General features: G+C 40.5%; 1 protein-coding gene across 1 annotated transcript in view; it reads right to left on the reverse strand.

Annotated features, from left to right (window-relative positions):
• The window catches only part of FOCAD (focadhesin), a 302415-nt gene that overhangs the window by 232927 nt on the left and 56967 nt on the right, over nt 1–12521 (reverse strand). Inside the window, exon 5 of the mRNA XM_045780633.2 lies at nt 10677–10781. Within this exon, the coding sequence (XP_045636589.2) occupies nt 10677–10781 (105 nt within the window). The remainder of the gene's footprint in view (nt 1–10676; nt 10782–12521) is intronic.

Below are 12521 nucleotides of genomic sequence, written 5' to 3' on the forward strand. Positions count from 1 at the left end.
CAGGAAAGCTAGGATTTGATTTACATCATAAATTCAGCGATAGACTCAGATTGCCTTTTCTGTGTGAGGAAACAATGCCTACAGTCACCATGCATTTTCATGTATGCAGCTGTGACCCCGGCACTTTCAGAAGCACAGCATAGCACTTACTACATCAAATATGCATTTTAAAAGCATTTCTCTACCTGCTCTGAATTTTGATTTGAAAGTGCTGGTTAGAAGCCAAAAAGGGATTAAAAAAAAAAAAGCCCCGACGATTTTAAGATTAAAAAAAAAGGCATAACAAAAATTTAAGATTCCACAATGAATATTACTACAAAGAAGAAAAATTACACAATAATTGTGAATTATCCTGTTGTGTTTTTAAGACACACGTATTTTTCCTTTCCACATAAGCTGCCAGGAAAAGAAGACTTTTGGAGCAAGAAGTATTTCAACTTGGACATTTTGACAAATTTTGACTAATTTGACTATTTTCCTTGGGTCCGTAAGGCAGATAGGGAAAGTGTAAGATTTCTTTGAAAACACAGTTCATATTACAATTGATTCTGCCCTCATACTGAACGTTTTGCAGGATCCCTATACTGAGAGGCAGGGTTTTGACGCAAAGGTGTGTGCCAATGTGAGAAGTTTAAAACTATTCTATGTAGAAGGTAAGGGCTGTAGGGAAACAAACAAATACTTAGGGTTCCAAAACTTCTATTATTAAGTCACCTGCCACGAGTGCAAAATATATATATATAAATAAAAATAAAATTGAATTAAATTTAAAAACAGGAAACAAGATAAATAGGCTCATAAGGCCAAAATGACATTTTACGTCCTTAAAGACACTGATCATCAAATTACCACAGCAATTTTTAAATTAAACATCCACCTTTAGAAGAACTTAAAAGCACTTTCTAGGGGCAATCGCGTAACTGGAAGACCGTACAATACGTGTAGCTTATTCTTTAGGTCTGATTATAAATCCCAAGTGTAAACCCCAGGTGATTAGAACCATAAACTGTGAACAAAGACTTCCCTGGGTGGGAAAAAGGAGAGAAAAGAGGAAATGAAAACAGAAGCAAAACATGCAGTTCAACAGAAAGCATCAAACTGCAAAGGGCCAGATGGCCCTTAGAAAGTAACGGCTATGCTTCCCCTGCTACTGCCCTTGTGTCTTAATATTAACTCTGCTGGGCTTTCTCCGGGTCAGATCTGACGCTGATAATCCCTTCTTACTCGTATTCACTTTCATGATTTTCCTATAAGGATGTCCCTTTATCCATTAAAGCAAGAATACACAAGCCCTCTGAAATGATACACAAAATTTTGAGGACGTGTGTGTGTGTGTGTGTATACATTTTCTAAGGAAGGACCAAAACTTTTATGAGATTCTCAAAGACGTTTCTTGACCATCTCCCCTCCAAAAACCAGTAAATACCAGTGAATTAAAGCAGAGGTGAGGTGATTACTGTAATTCAGTCTTGTTAAACTCCCGCTTTCAAAAAAAACTACAAAGTACAATCTCCCCCCCAAAAAAGGTTATATATGATGTTCCCGAAAATGGTAGTTCCCCAAGTACTGAAGTTTTTGTAACTCCAGCAAAATTAAATATATTCATGTATTCTACCAGTTCCAATCCCTTATGGCAGCTTGACTGTGTAGTACAGATGATTTAATAATGGTGTCATGCTTATTTTATGCTAAATAAAACCAAACATCTACATCTCAGGGGATCCTTTTAGATAATATATTCAATTACTGAAATAATCAGCTCCCCCAAAAGCAAAACGCTCACTTTGACCCCCCCCAAAAAAGCTAGACAGTCAAGTTTTTAAAGAATTACAGGATTCCAAGCAACCTCATTAAGAAAAAGTAAACGTAATATGGAAATTTGCATAGAAATGAAAAACAATAGCTACTCTTAAAAAATTTTTTTAAGGTTTTAAGTTTTTATTTAAATTCTAGTTAATACATAGGGTAATATTAGTTTCAGGACAATTCAGTGATTCATCACTTGCATATAACAATTACTCTTAGAGGCTAAGTTTATTTCCATAACTTACAAATTTACCTCCAAAAATAAATGTAAAAAGCAAAAACAGCAAAAATTCACTGGACTTGGTAAACATACAAAAAGGTTACAGAATAAACAAAATGTGGTATGTCCATGCAATGGAATATTATTCAGCCATAAAAGGGAATGAGGTTCTGCTCATGCTACAGCACAGATGAACCTTGAAAACATTATGCTAGGTGGGAAAAGAAAGACATAAAAGGCCATGTATTGCAGGAATTCCATTTACATAAAATGTCCAGAAGAAGCAAATCCACATACAAAAAGTAGTGTTTTCCACAGCTTGGGAGTAAGAGATACTAGGGAATGACCGTTAATGGGGCTTCTTTTAGGGGTGATGAAAATGTTCTAGAATTAGACAGTGATAATGGTTAGACAACTTTGTGGATATCATACTGAACTGTATGGCTTTAAAAGGTGACTTTTATGGCATATAAATTATATCTCCAAAAAAAATGCATTAAAAAATATTTCAGGGGTGCCTGGCTGCCTCAGTTAGTGGAGCATGTGATGCTTGATCTTGGGTTCATGAGTTCAAACCCCACGTAGGGCACAGAGATTACTTAAATAAATAAAACATAAAAAAATTTCAAATTTAATTCAGCCACATACTATCTTAAATTTAGTTAACCTCGTCTCGATTTTAGAAAAATCCACGTGTATCATGTGAAGTACACCACCAACGGACTCAAAATAACTTGAATTTCCCTTACAAAGGAAGTGAGTTCAAATCAGAATCTCATTTATTACCTCAATACACCTGGTTGATTACACCCATTTCTTTTTTAAGATTTTATTCATTTACTTGAAAGAGAAAGAGAGAAAGTACACAAGCAGGGGGAGCAGAGAGGGAGAGGCAGAAGCAGACTCCCCGCTGTGCAGGGAGCCTGTTGGGGGACTCTCGATCCCAGGACCCCAGGATCATGACCTGAGCCGAAGGCAGACACTTAACCAACTGAGCCACCCAGGCGCCCTAATTATGCCCATTTTTAAAGATGCAGATGTGCGAGGAAAGAAAGTTGCATCTTTTTCTAATCACTATGAAACACCGTGATGTTGTTTGGTTATTTTAGCCATTCATCCAGTGATTCTCAAACCTATTTCCCCATCAGAATCCCTCGAGACTTTTAAAAAAATATACAGGTTCTAGGTACCCACAGTGGCTGACACCCAAGCTTTCTAAATCGGACTCTATAGAGGCAGGGTTTCAGAATCTATAGATTAAGTGCATTTCCAAGGATTCCCACCATTTCCACCTCTCCATTGCCACTAGCAAATCTGAAAAGAGTGGTACGCTAGGCAAACCACCATTTTGAAATCATCACAGTGAAAATTAGTTGGGAGGTTGGGGGCGTAATGAGGAGCAGGTGTTTGCATGGTTCCAAGAGCCTTCTCCACAGATTGCTTATTAGTTACAAGAGAAAAATGATTAACTCTATAGTAAAGAAACCAGACATCACCCCTGACTGGGTAACCAATATTAAGATCACCACGGAGGGGTGCCTGGCTGGCTCAGTCAGTAGAGCATGTGACGCTTGATCCTGGGGCTGTGAGTTTGAGCCCCACGATGGGGATAGAGTTTATTTAAAAAAAAATTTTTTTAAATTAAAACTCCCAGTGAGGGATGAGATGGACATCAGTGCCTCCAGGTGTGATATCCGGAGAAGGATATGGCATCACTTTTATAGATTTCCAAAATGTCAATGCCATGAAAGACAAAGAAAGGAAGAGAGATTGTTCCAGACTTTAAAAGACTAAAAAGATAGGACAGCTAAAGGTAACATGTGATCCTAAATTAGATCCTACACACTAAAAATAAAAAGGAAAAAAGTATACAACGACACTATGACAAAACTGGAATATGAACTGTAGATCGCTATATCGATGTTAAATTTTCTCAGTATTATAACTGCTCTCTGATTATATGAGAATACCCTTGTTCTTAGAAAATACACACTACTGAATACATAAAATCTCACACATGTTTTTTAAGAATTATATAGAATAGACAGAATGATAAAGCAAATATGGCTAAGTATTAAACTCATGAATCAGGGTAAATGGTATATGGGCGGCTTTCGTACTATTCTGACAATCTTTCTGGAACTTTGAAATTATTTCAAAATAATAAGTTAAAAAGATAGACCTTCAAAGCTCCCCAGGACTCTCTAACTCCCAAAGTGTCCGCCATGGTCTTGTGTATTCTAGGCCACGCCCCTCTCCCGGGCCTCCGGCTCAGGCTCTCCCTCCCTGAACGCTCAGCTCCAGGCGCTCGGCCTCCTGCGCTTGCTCCCGCGCACCCGCTCTCTCTCACAGCAGTGGGGACACACCTGCTTCCACCTAGATCCGCAGCACCCTTCCTGTGCTCTTCCCATGGCTGACTCCGTCTCATTCTTCAAAATGGGCAGGAGAGAAAATGCAGAGGGAATTTAATGCTGAGAAAAAGCCAGTTATCAAAATCAAAACTGGGGCTCCATTTTGATGTCCACAGCCACAAACTGGTCTTAGTGCACTGCACGTCAGTCTTCTTGGGACCCTCTTGTTCTTCTATGTGATAGACCTAAGGGAGGAATGTGTTTGCCTTAAGAACTAAGTGGAAAAGAGCAGTATGAATTACAAAGTAACTCAGCCTTCGGGACACACATCTTTATGTTCTTAAAATTAACTCTCCAGGGACGCCTGGGTGGCTCAGTCGGTTGGCTGTCTGCCTTGAGCTCGGGTCCGGATCCCGGGCTCCCTGCTCTGCGGGGGATAGGGGGGCTTGCTTCTCCCTCTCCCTGCCGCTCCCCCTGCTTCTGCTCTCTGTCAAATGAATAAATAACATCTTTTCTTTAAAAAATTAACTCTCTAAATCAACTACATAACACTGTCCGAAGAGATGGACGAATACACAGAGTGTGTGTAACTAATCGGAGCAGGGCAGAACCGCCCATTACCCTTGGCCTCATCCCCCATTCAGAGTACACCATCTGCCAAAAGCATTTAATATTCCCTAATTTCAGAAAGTACAGCTTGGTGCTGATCAGACCAAACCTTTCCACAAATAAGATTCTTAACATTTGCTATGTGTGCCTGTCAGCCACTGTCTGGCACATCAGAACGGTATGAATTCTGGAACAAGCAGTCTCTGCTCATGAATTCACAGCTATTTCCTCACTTCGGCAAAGGGAAGAGAGATCTTGAAAAGACTGCCATAGCATGAATATGCAGAGGGGGAACGAAAGGCAGAGAAGCACATGATCAAATTTCGGGGGGGGGGGTGGCCTATTACAAAGCAACTAAGAAAATGAACCTCAATAATTAATGAATTGTAAAAACATAGTTTATTTATTCTTCCTCAAAACTGAAATACCCGGATCTGCTCTCTGCCGTGCTTCCTCCAGGGTCAGTATTCGAGAATGTCTAAGTAACTTAAATATAAGTAACAGAAAAATGGAGTTCAAGCTAAGCAAGAGAAAATCCAGACCAAACAAAAGGGGGAGAAGAAAGAAAAGCCTAACTGAAGGATACATTAGTAGCAGTTTTTAAAAGGCAGGATGGGGGGGGAGGGGCACCTGGCTGGCTTGGTCGGTAGAGCGGGTGACTCTTGATCTTGGGGTCTTGAGTTCAAGCCCCACATTGCGTGTAGAGATTACAAAAAAATAAACTTTAAAAAAAGGCAATTATTATAAAAATTGTTCACAGGCAGAAAAGCACGTCTAAGATTTGAAAACTGTTAAATGCCTAAAACAGGGGTCACAACGTTGTTGCCCTTGGATTGCATCCTGTGAACAGAGGTGTTTGGTCTGCCTACCCTGTATTTTTAAAAGTCTGAATTGTTTTCCAGCATTCGGTGGTCAGGAGATTTCATATAAAATGTTATTAATACTGAAAGATCTGAAGGTCTAGCAACAATGAACCCCTATTGCCTCATTTCAACAATCCGCCAGCAGTTCTCCCTGCTACCAGCACCCTGGAAACCATCGAGGAAGCTTTGAAAAACCACCAGTGCCTGAGGCTAACCCTCCAGTCCTTCCAGGGAAAGCCCAGGCCCCCTACATTTAAAAGCCCCTCAAGGCGCCAGGGTGGTTCAGTCATTGGGCATCTGCCTCCGCCTCAGGTCTTGAACCCAGTGTCCTGCGATCATCGAGCCCCCTGTGGGGCTTCCTGGTCCTGGGGGAATCTCTTCTCCTTCTGCCCCTCCGCTTCCCACCCCCGCTTGTGCTCTCTCTCTCAAATAAATAAAATCTTTAAAAAATAAGAATAAAATAAAAGCCCCTCAAAAGCTCTACCGTGCAACCGGAGTCGGGACTCACGCACCTGGAGTTTCACGCATAGCATATGCTAAGTATAAATGTGCTGTATTCTTCCAGCTAACCCCATCCTAAAAACCATCAGAGTTAAAGCCACATTTAAACATCCCCATTCAATCTTAAGTCACAAAACTAAAGAAGGGTCCAGGTAAGCAATATGAACTTTATCAGCCATACACTCTAGTCTAATGTATCTCAAAGCACGGTCAGTAGACTACCTGTGCATCTAAATTTCGTTAAAATGCAGGTTTCCAGTCATGTTCCAGACGTCCATATCAAAAACTCTGAGCAAGAGCTCCTGCTGCACTGTAAACACTGAAAACCAGTGTTGCTTTTTTAAGAGAGTTGCTGAGGGCTCTCTTCCCCTCCTACTCCAAACAAGCATCTACCATCTGACCACGAAGAACACTCACTTGCTGGGGCCACAGAATGATTTCTTTGAATAGAGCAATAAGGTTTAAATCTCTTACATGCTCTCTTGCATTTGTACTTGGCTTGCCCTCACTAGACAGCTTTTCCTTTAAAATGCTCTTTGGTTCTGATCCTGGCCTCTCTATTTTCCATGGCAGACGTGGTTTGATGAACTTGGTGCCTTGGTGCTGAGAAGGAAACAGGCTTTTTGCCCCCCAACAGGGAAGAGAGACAAGGAGACAGGATTAAGCCACTCAATATCCCCCCTGGTGTACCCCCGAGGGGCTCCTTGCAGCTTGTATATGGTACCTTTAAGCTCCCACAGCCTCAAGCAATATTTCTCAATTGCGAACCACAAATGACCTATATCCAGATCACTGAGCAGCTGGGTAAACATGCTGATTCCTAAGTCTCGTGCAAAACGGACTGAAAAAGAATTTCCAGCCAGGGCTTGAAAAGCTGCACTGTTAACCAGCTCCCCGGGCGCTTCTTTGGCATACAAAGTTTGAGAACCACTGCGCTCTAGGTTCAACAAAGAGAACACCCTCTCTAGAGCTCCTTCCGTGAAATTCACAGGAACCAGGGCAAGCCACTGGCTCACACTTCCGGTCCTCACGGCTCCCCCCCTTCGTTTCCATACTGGCATAACCGACACAATTCAGCACCAACCCATTTAAAATAACCACGTATTCTGTCCCGCTAGAATGCAAATTAATCAGGTCTTAGGACAAGAACAAGTGAAAAATGCACAAACTCCAAAACTGTGTATGCTAGCCGAGTCCTTACTACCGTAAAAAAACACAGATAAGTCTCATTCCCAGACAGCTTCCAATTATCTGTCCTAGTACTTCCATTTGAAATGAATCTTCCAGCATAACCAGGGAACACCTCTCTGGAGTTCTGGGCTTCTCGTAACCCTGTTATGCTTTCATACACAGCTCATCAGTTGCCTCTCCAAAGCTGGAGGATATCGTAACCAACATGGGGCAAAGAAGGCTCTAAAACAGCATGACAATTTTATGCTTGACTCAGGTAATCATAGCTCTCTTGAGGGGAGTCTGCTCTTCAGGCGCACCTCGCCTCTGTTCCCGCCATCCACAATCCCCCCTGGAGGAACTTGAGGCTCTTACACACTCGATTACACTCTACTGATTTATAGTGCCAAGCAGCCATTCACATAAGGGCTCTCCATAAACATTACGGATTATGCCAACTCCGGTGACTGATTCTGGACCTCTCGATGTGCTGCCACTCTAAAGACACACCTTATGTACCCAGTACAACTTCAGCTCCTCAAACTGGGTTCCCTATCCACACCTTGCACCCACTGTCTTTTAAAGAACCAACTAGCGGAGAAAATGAATTATAAAGCAGGAAAACAGGTGAAACGCGACAGACAACTGAGGTCCGGCACTCACACACGGTAAGGCCAATACCAGTGTGAAGGGGAGAATAACTCTAACCCTTCTGTTGGTAGAAAATTCCCTTTTACCATCATCTAAACCAGAGCTTCTTAAACCTTAAGGTGCCTAGGGCTTACCTGCGAAATCTAACTGGAATGCGGGTGCTGATACAGGTAGTCTGAGATGGAGGGCTCTCTCCTAACAGGCTCCCAGGTACCACTAACGCCGTCGCACAGCTCTGCTACCCACAATGCAGTGGGCTAAAGAAGCATCAGCATCACCTGGGAGCTTGTTACTGGAGAATCCTGAGCCCACCCTGGCCCTAAAGAAAGAGAATCTTCTGTTCAACAAGGTCCCAGGCGATTAGCATTCACATCAGTGCAGCTGACATGAAATCTTGTACTCAGGGTGGATCAGAATCACTTGGGATGGCTTGTTTTTCAGCACACCCAGGTGGTTCTAATAAGCGGCCAGCGTTGTGAACCACTGAATTAAAGACCCCCCCACTGGGAGGACGGAAATATGGAGTGACTGCTAATGGATGAGGAATTTGGGGGGATGTGAAAATGTCCTAAAATTATGGCAATGGTTGCATGAATATACAAAAAAAACCCAACCAAACAACAACAACAAAAAACCCCACTGAACTGTATACTTTAAATGGGTCAATCCTGTGGTATGTGAATTATATCTCAATAAAACTGTTATATAAAAATTTAAAACTTTAATAGCTTTCCTATTTTAAAATAAATAACTCCCACTGAACAACAATAAAATGGAATTCTTTTCTCTCTCTTTAAGATTTTATTTATTTATTTTTAGAGAGAGAGAGTGAACATAAAAGCAAGGGGAGGGGCAGAATGTGGGGAGAGAATCTTAAGCAAACTCCATGCTGAGCTGAGCTCCAGGTGGAGCTCGATCTCAGGACCCTGGGATCATGACCTGAGCCGAAACCCAGAGTCGGACACTTCATCAACTTAGCCACCCAGGTGCCCCTGGAATTATCTTCTATCCTGGAACTCTGGCCCAAGAGTTTGAAATTCTTCAAAACAAAACAAAACAAAACACAGATATTTATATGAGTCATCAAAAAATATTAAGATCTGCTCATCTTCTTCTTAGGTTCAATTCTGATAAAGGCAATGGATGAAAGAGAAACCTGAAATGAAAACCTTGTTATGTCATACAGCACCACAATATATAAGGAAAAACAAAAGGGAAGAAAAGCATATTTAACATTTTGGAAAAGTTTGCTCTACACACCCCAAGTTTCCAGGGTATTTTCAAAAAAATAATTTTCCTTTTGCTTACCAATTTGAAAATAAATTAACTTATGAATTTACTACTAATAATGAATTAACTAACTCAATGTACTACATTCTTCCAAATTTTCTGTATGTTTGAAGGTATTCAAAAATATGTTAGGAAAAAAATACATAAAATGAAAATCTGCCCTTGTTAAAAAATTAGCTTAAACTCTCAGTAATGTACTCAATAAAAAAGATGATAAATAGGGGAACACCTGGGTGGCTCAGTCAGTTAAGCGGCTGCCTTCGGCTCAGGTCATGATCCCAGAGTCCTGGGATCCAGCCCCGAATCAGGCTCCCTGCTCAGTGGAGAGTCTACTTCTCCTTCTCCCTCTGCCCCTACCCCCTGCTCATGTATTCTCTCTCTCTCTCTCTCTCAATGAATAAAACCTTTTATTTTTTTTTAAAGATTTTATCTATTTATCTGAGAGAGAGAGAGCGAGAGTGCACAAGCAGGGGGAGTGGCAGAGGGAGAAGCAGACTCCCCGCTGAGCAGGGAGCCCGACACTTGGGGCTCGATCCCAGGACTCTACAACATATACTAGTTACAGGGCATCTTCTGGGGCACTCTGCTCACTAAGTAGGAGCCCCCCTCTTAAGAACTGGCTTTCTGGGACCTTCAAGGCAATGGTTAGGGTCACCTTCACAAGTAAGTATGATCCTTCCCTCGTCCAAACTCAATAAAATCCAATGCATTTCACTATTATTGTTGTTCTGTGTATTTAATTTTAACATAACTCTACCATGTTACATTATATAGATGACAAAGAGAAGGCAAATCAATGTTCCTACCTACTAACCTTGCCCTGGGTATTAACCCTTAAATAATCTATTACTTTTTATAGTACCCTCCTACCTAACCTAAACCCCTCCTGCTTTCAGTACGCCTGCTCAATCAACTCTTCAGTCTTCATAGGATTTGGGAAGATCGTTATAGACATCCCAGAGTAGAAAGAATTTTGGGTAACAGACTCCAATTCCACGGAAGCAACTGCGAAACCCACAATGGTGATATCAGCATGTTTTCAACTCTATCTCCCTCTTCCATGTCTTTGAAATACTAACTTCCTAAGAGGTCCAAGACCCACCATCACTGTTGAATTAAATAACTAATTCTTAATCGATTACATATCTGTTCATAACGTAGTTAACAATTCACACGCACACACACGCAATTTGTTTGAAAGGAAAAATTGCATACCTAATAGTATATAAATTCCGAATGTTCTTCTCCCCACCTTGTCCTTCCTTAAGAGCTTGCATTTGTAATAATTTCATAATGGCTTTTATCAAGCCATGTGTATTCCTGTAAAGAAATATAATAAATTGATAAATGCAATACATATAAAGTGAATATTCTAATCAGGTACTTAAATCTGCCTTTTTTAAATAATTGAACACTCGCCACCCACACTGAACTGTAACCACCCACATGCACCCACCTCATCCTACAGTACAGCCAAGAGGCCTAAAGGTAGACAGCTCCCACCCAACACATTTAAAAGAGAAGTGGAGCCAAAGAATCAAACTACCAACCTATCAATCACCTCTCTACACACGCTTGGGGGTATCAATCAGGAAAAAATAAACATTAGCCCACATAATTGCAGGCAGTGACCACATCAGTTACCCATACTGAATAATTAAGTCCTTCATTTATAAATATTAGTAGACCATGAATAATAACCAGACATATGAAATGGATTAGCTACTCAAAAATGTGGGCCAGGGGACCATTCAGAGCAAATAACCCCCAATAAAATAAAGTTAATGGGAGTGGGGAATAAAACCTTAATTTTTTTCTTTATTCTCTGTAAGAGGTAGGAGGATAATATATTTAAAAAAAAAAAAAAAAAACGAAAGAAGAAAGAAAAAAAAAAAAGAAACAAAGATGAGAATTGCCTGCCCTTTTTCTTTCGTTATTAATTTTTTTTTAATTGTGACATGGAATTTTTCTCCTGCTTTACTGAGGTAAAATTGACAAATACAATTGTAGTATATTTAAAATATACAATGTGATATACGCATACATTAACGTAATTATGGCAACCACTTTATAATTCACACATCCATCAACTCACATACTTTTCTTTCTTTTTTTTGGTGGGAATGCTAAAGATCTCCTCACAGGAATTTCGAGTATACGACAGAGTATTGTTAACTACAGTCACCACGCTGTACGTTAGATGATCAGAACGCGTTCACCTTCTCACTGGAAGTTTGCATCCTCTGACCCACCTCTGCCCACTTCTCCCACCCAGCCGCTGGCAACCACCATTCCACTCTGTTTCTAGGAGTTTGGCTTTTTTTTTTTATTCCACATATAAGTGTTACCACTCATATTTGTCTCTCTCTGTCTTATTTCACTTAGCATAATGCCCTCCAGGTTCATCCTTACTGTCACAAATTAGCCTGCCCTTTTTAAATAAGGTTCTCCCCGGGGAATGAAGAAATTTAGAAATAAAAAAATATTGCTTGTTCAATAGGAAAAAAAGGAATTATTTTTTAAATCACGGCTGTTGATATTTACAGAGCATCCGTTGTAAGCTAAGTACTCCCCTAAGTGCTTACCGTCTATTGTCATTTACTACCCAAAATACAGCAAGTTACAAATCACTGTTTATTTTTAGGCTAGGACAAGACTTGGACTCAATCCATTGGTATTATTTGGGGGCAATTATGTGAGGTGTTATTTAGTGTAATCTTTTACATTTCGAGTTTTCGAACTGACATAGGTTTGCCCATACTGTCCAATACAGTAGCCAACCGCCATACATGACCGCTGAGCACACGGACTCCAGCTAATCCAAACTGAGATGTGCTAGAAGCGTAAAACACACACCAGATTTTAAAGACTTAGGACACGGAAAAGAATATAAAATGTTATGTGTAATTTTTTATATCGACTCTATCTATACGGAAATAATATTTTCGAAACATGGGGCATACAATATATATAACTAAAATTAACATCACCTATTTCTTTTAACTTTTTAATATGGCTATGAGAAAATTTTGAATTATATATGTGGCTCACGTTTGTGAC

The sequence above is a fragment of the Ursus americanus genome, chromosome 18 (genome assembly GCF_024610735.1).
Source record: "Ursus americanus isolate L20-20 chromosome 18, mUrsAme1.1.p, whole genome shotgun sequence".
NCBI lineage: Eukaryota > Metazoa > Chordata > Mammalia > Carnivora > Ursidae > Ursus > Ursus americanus.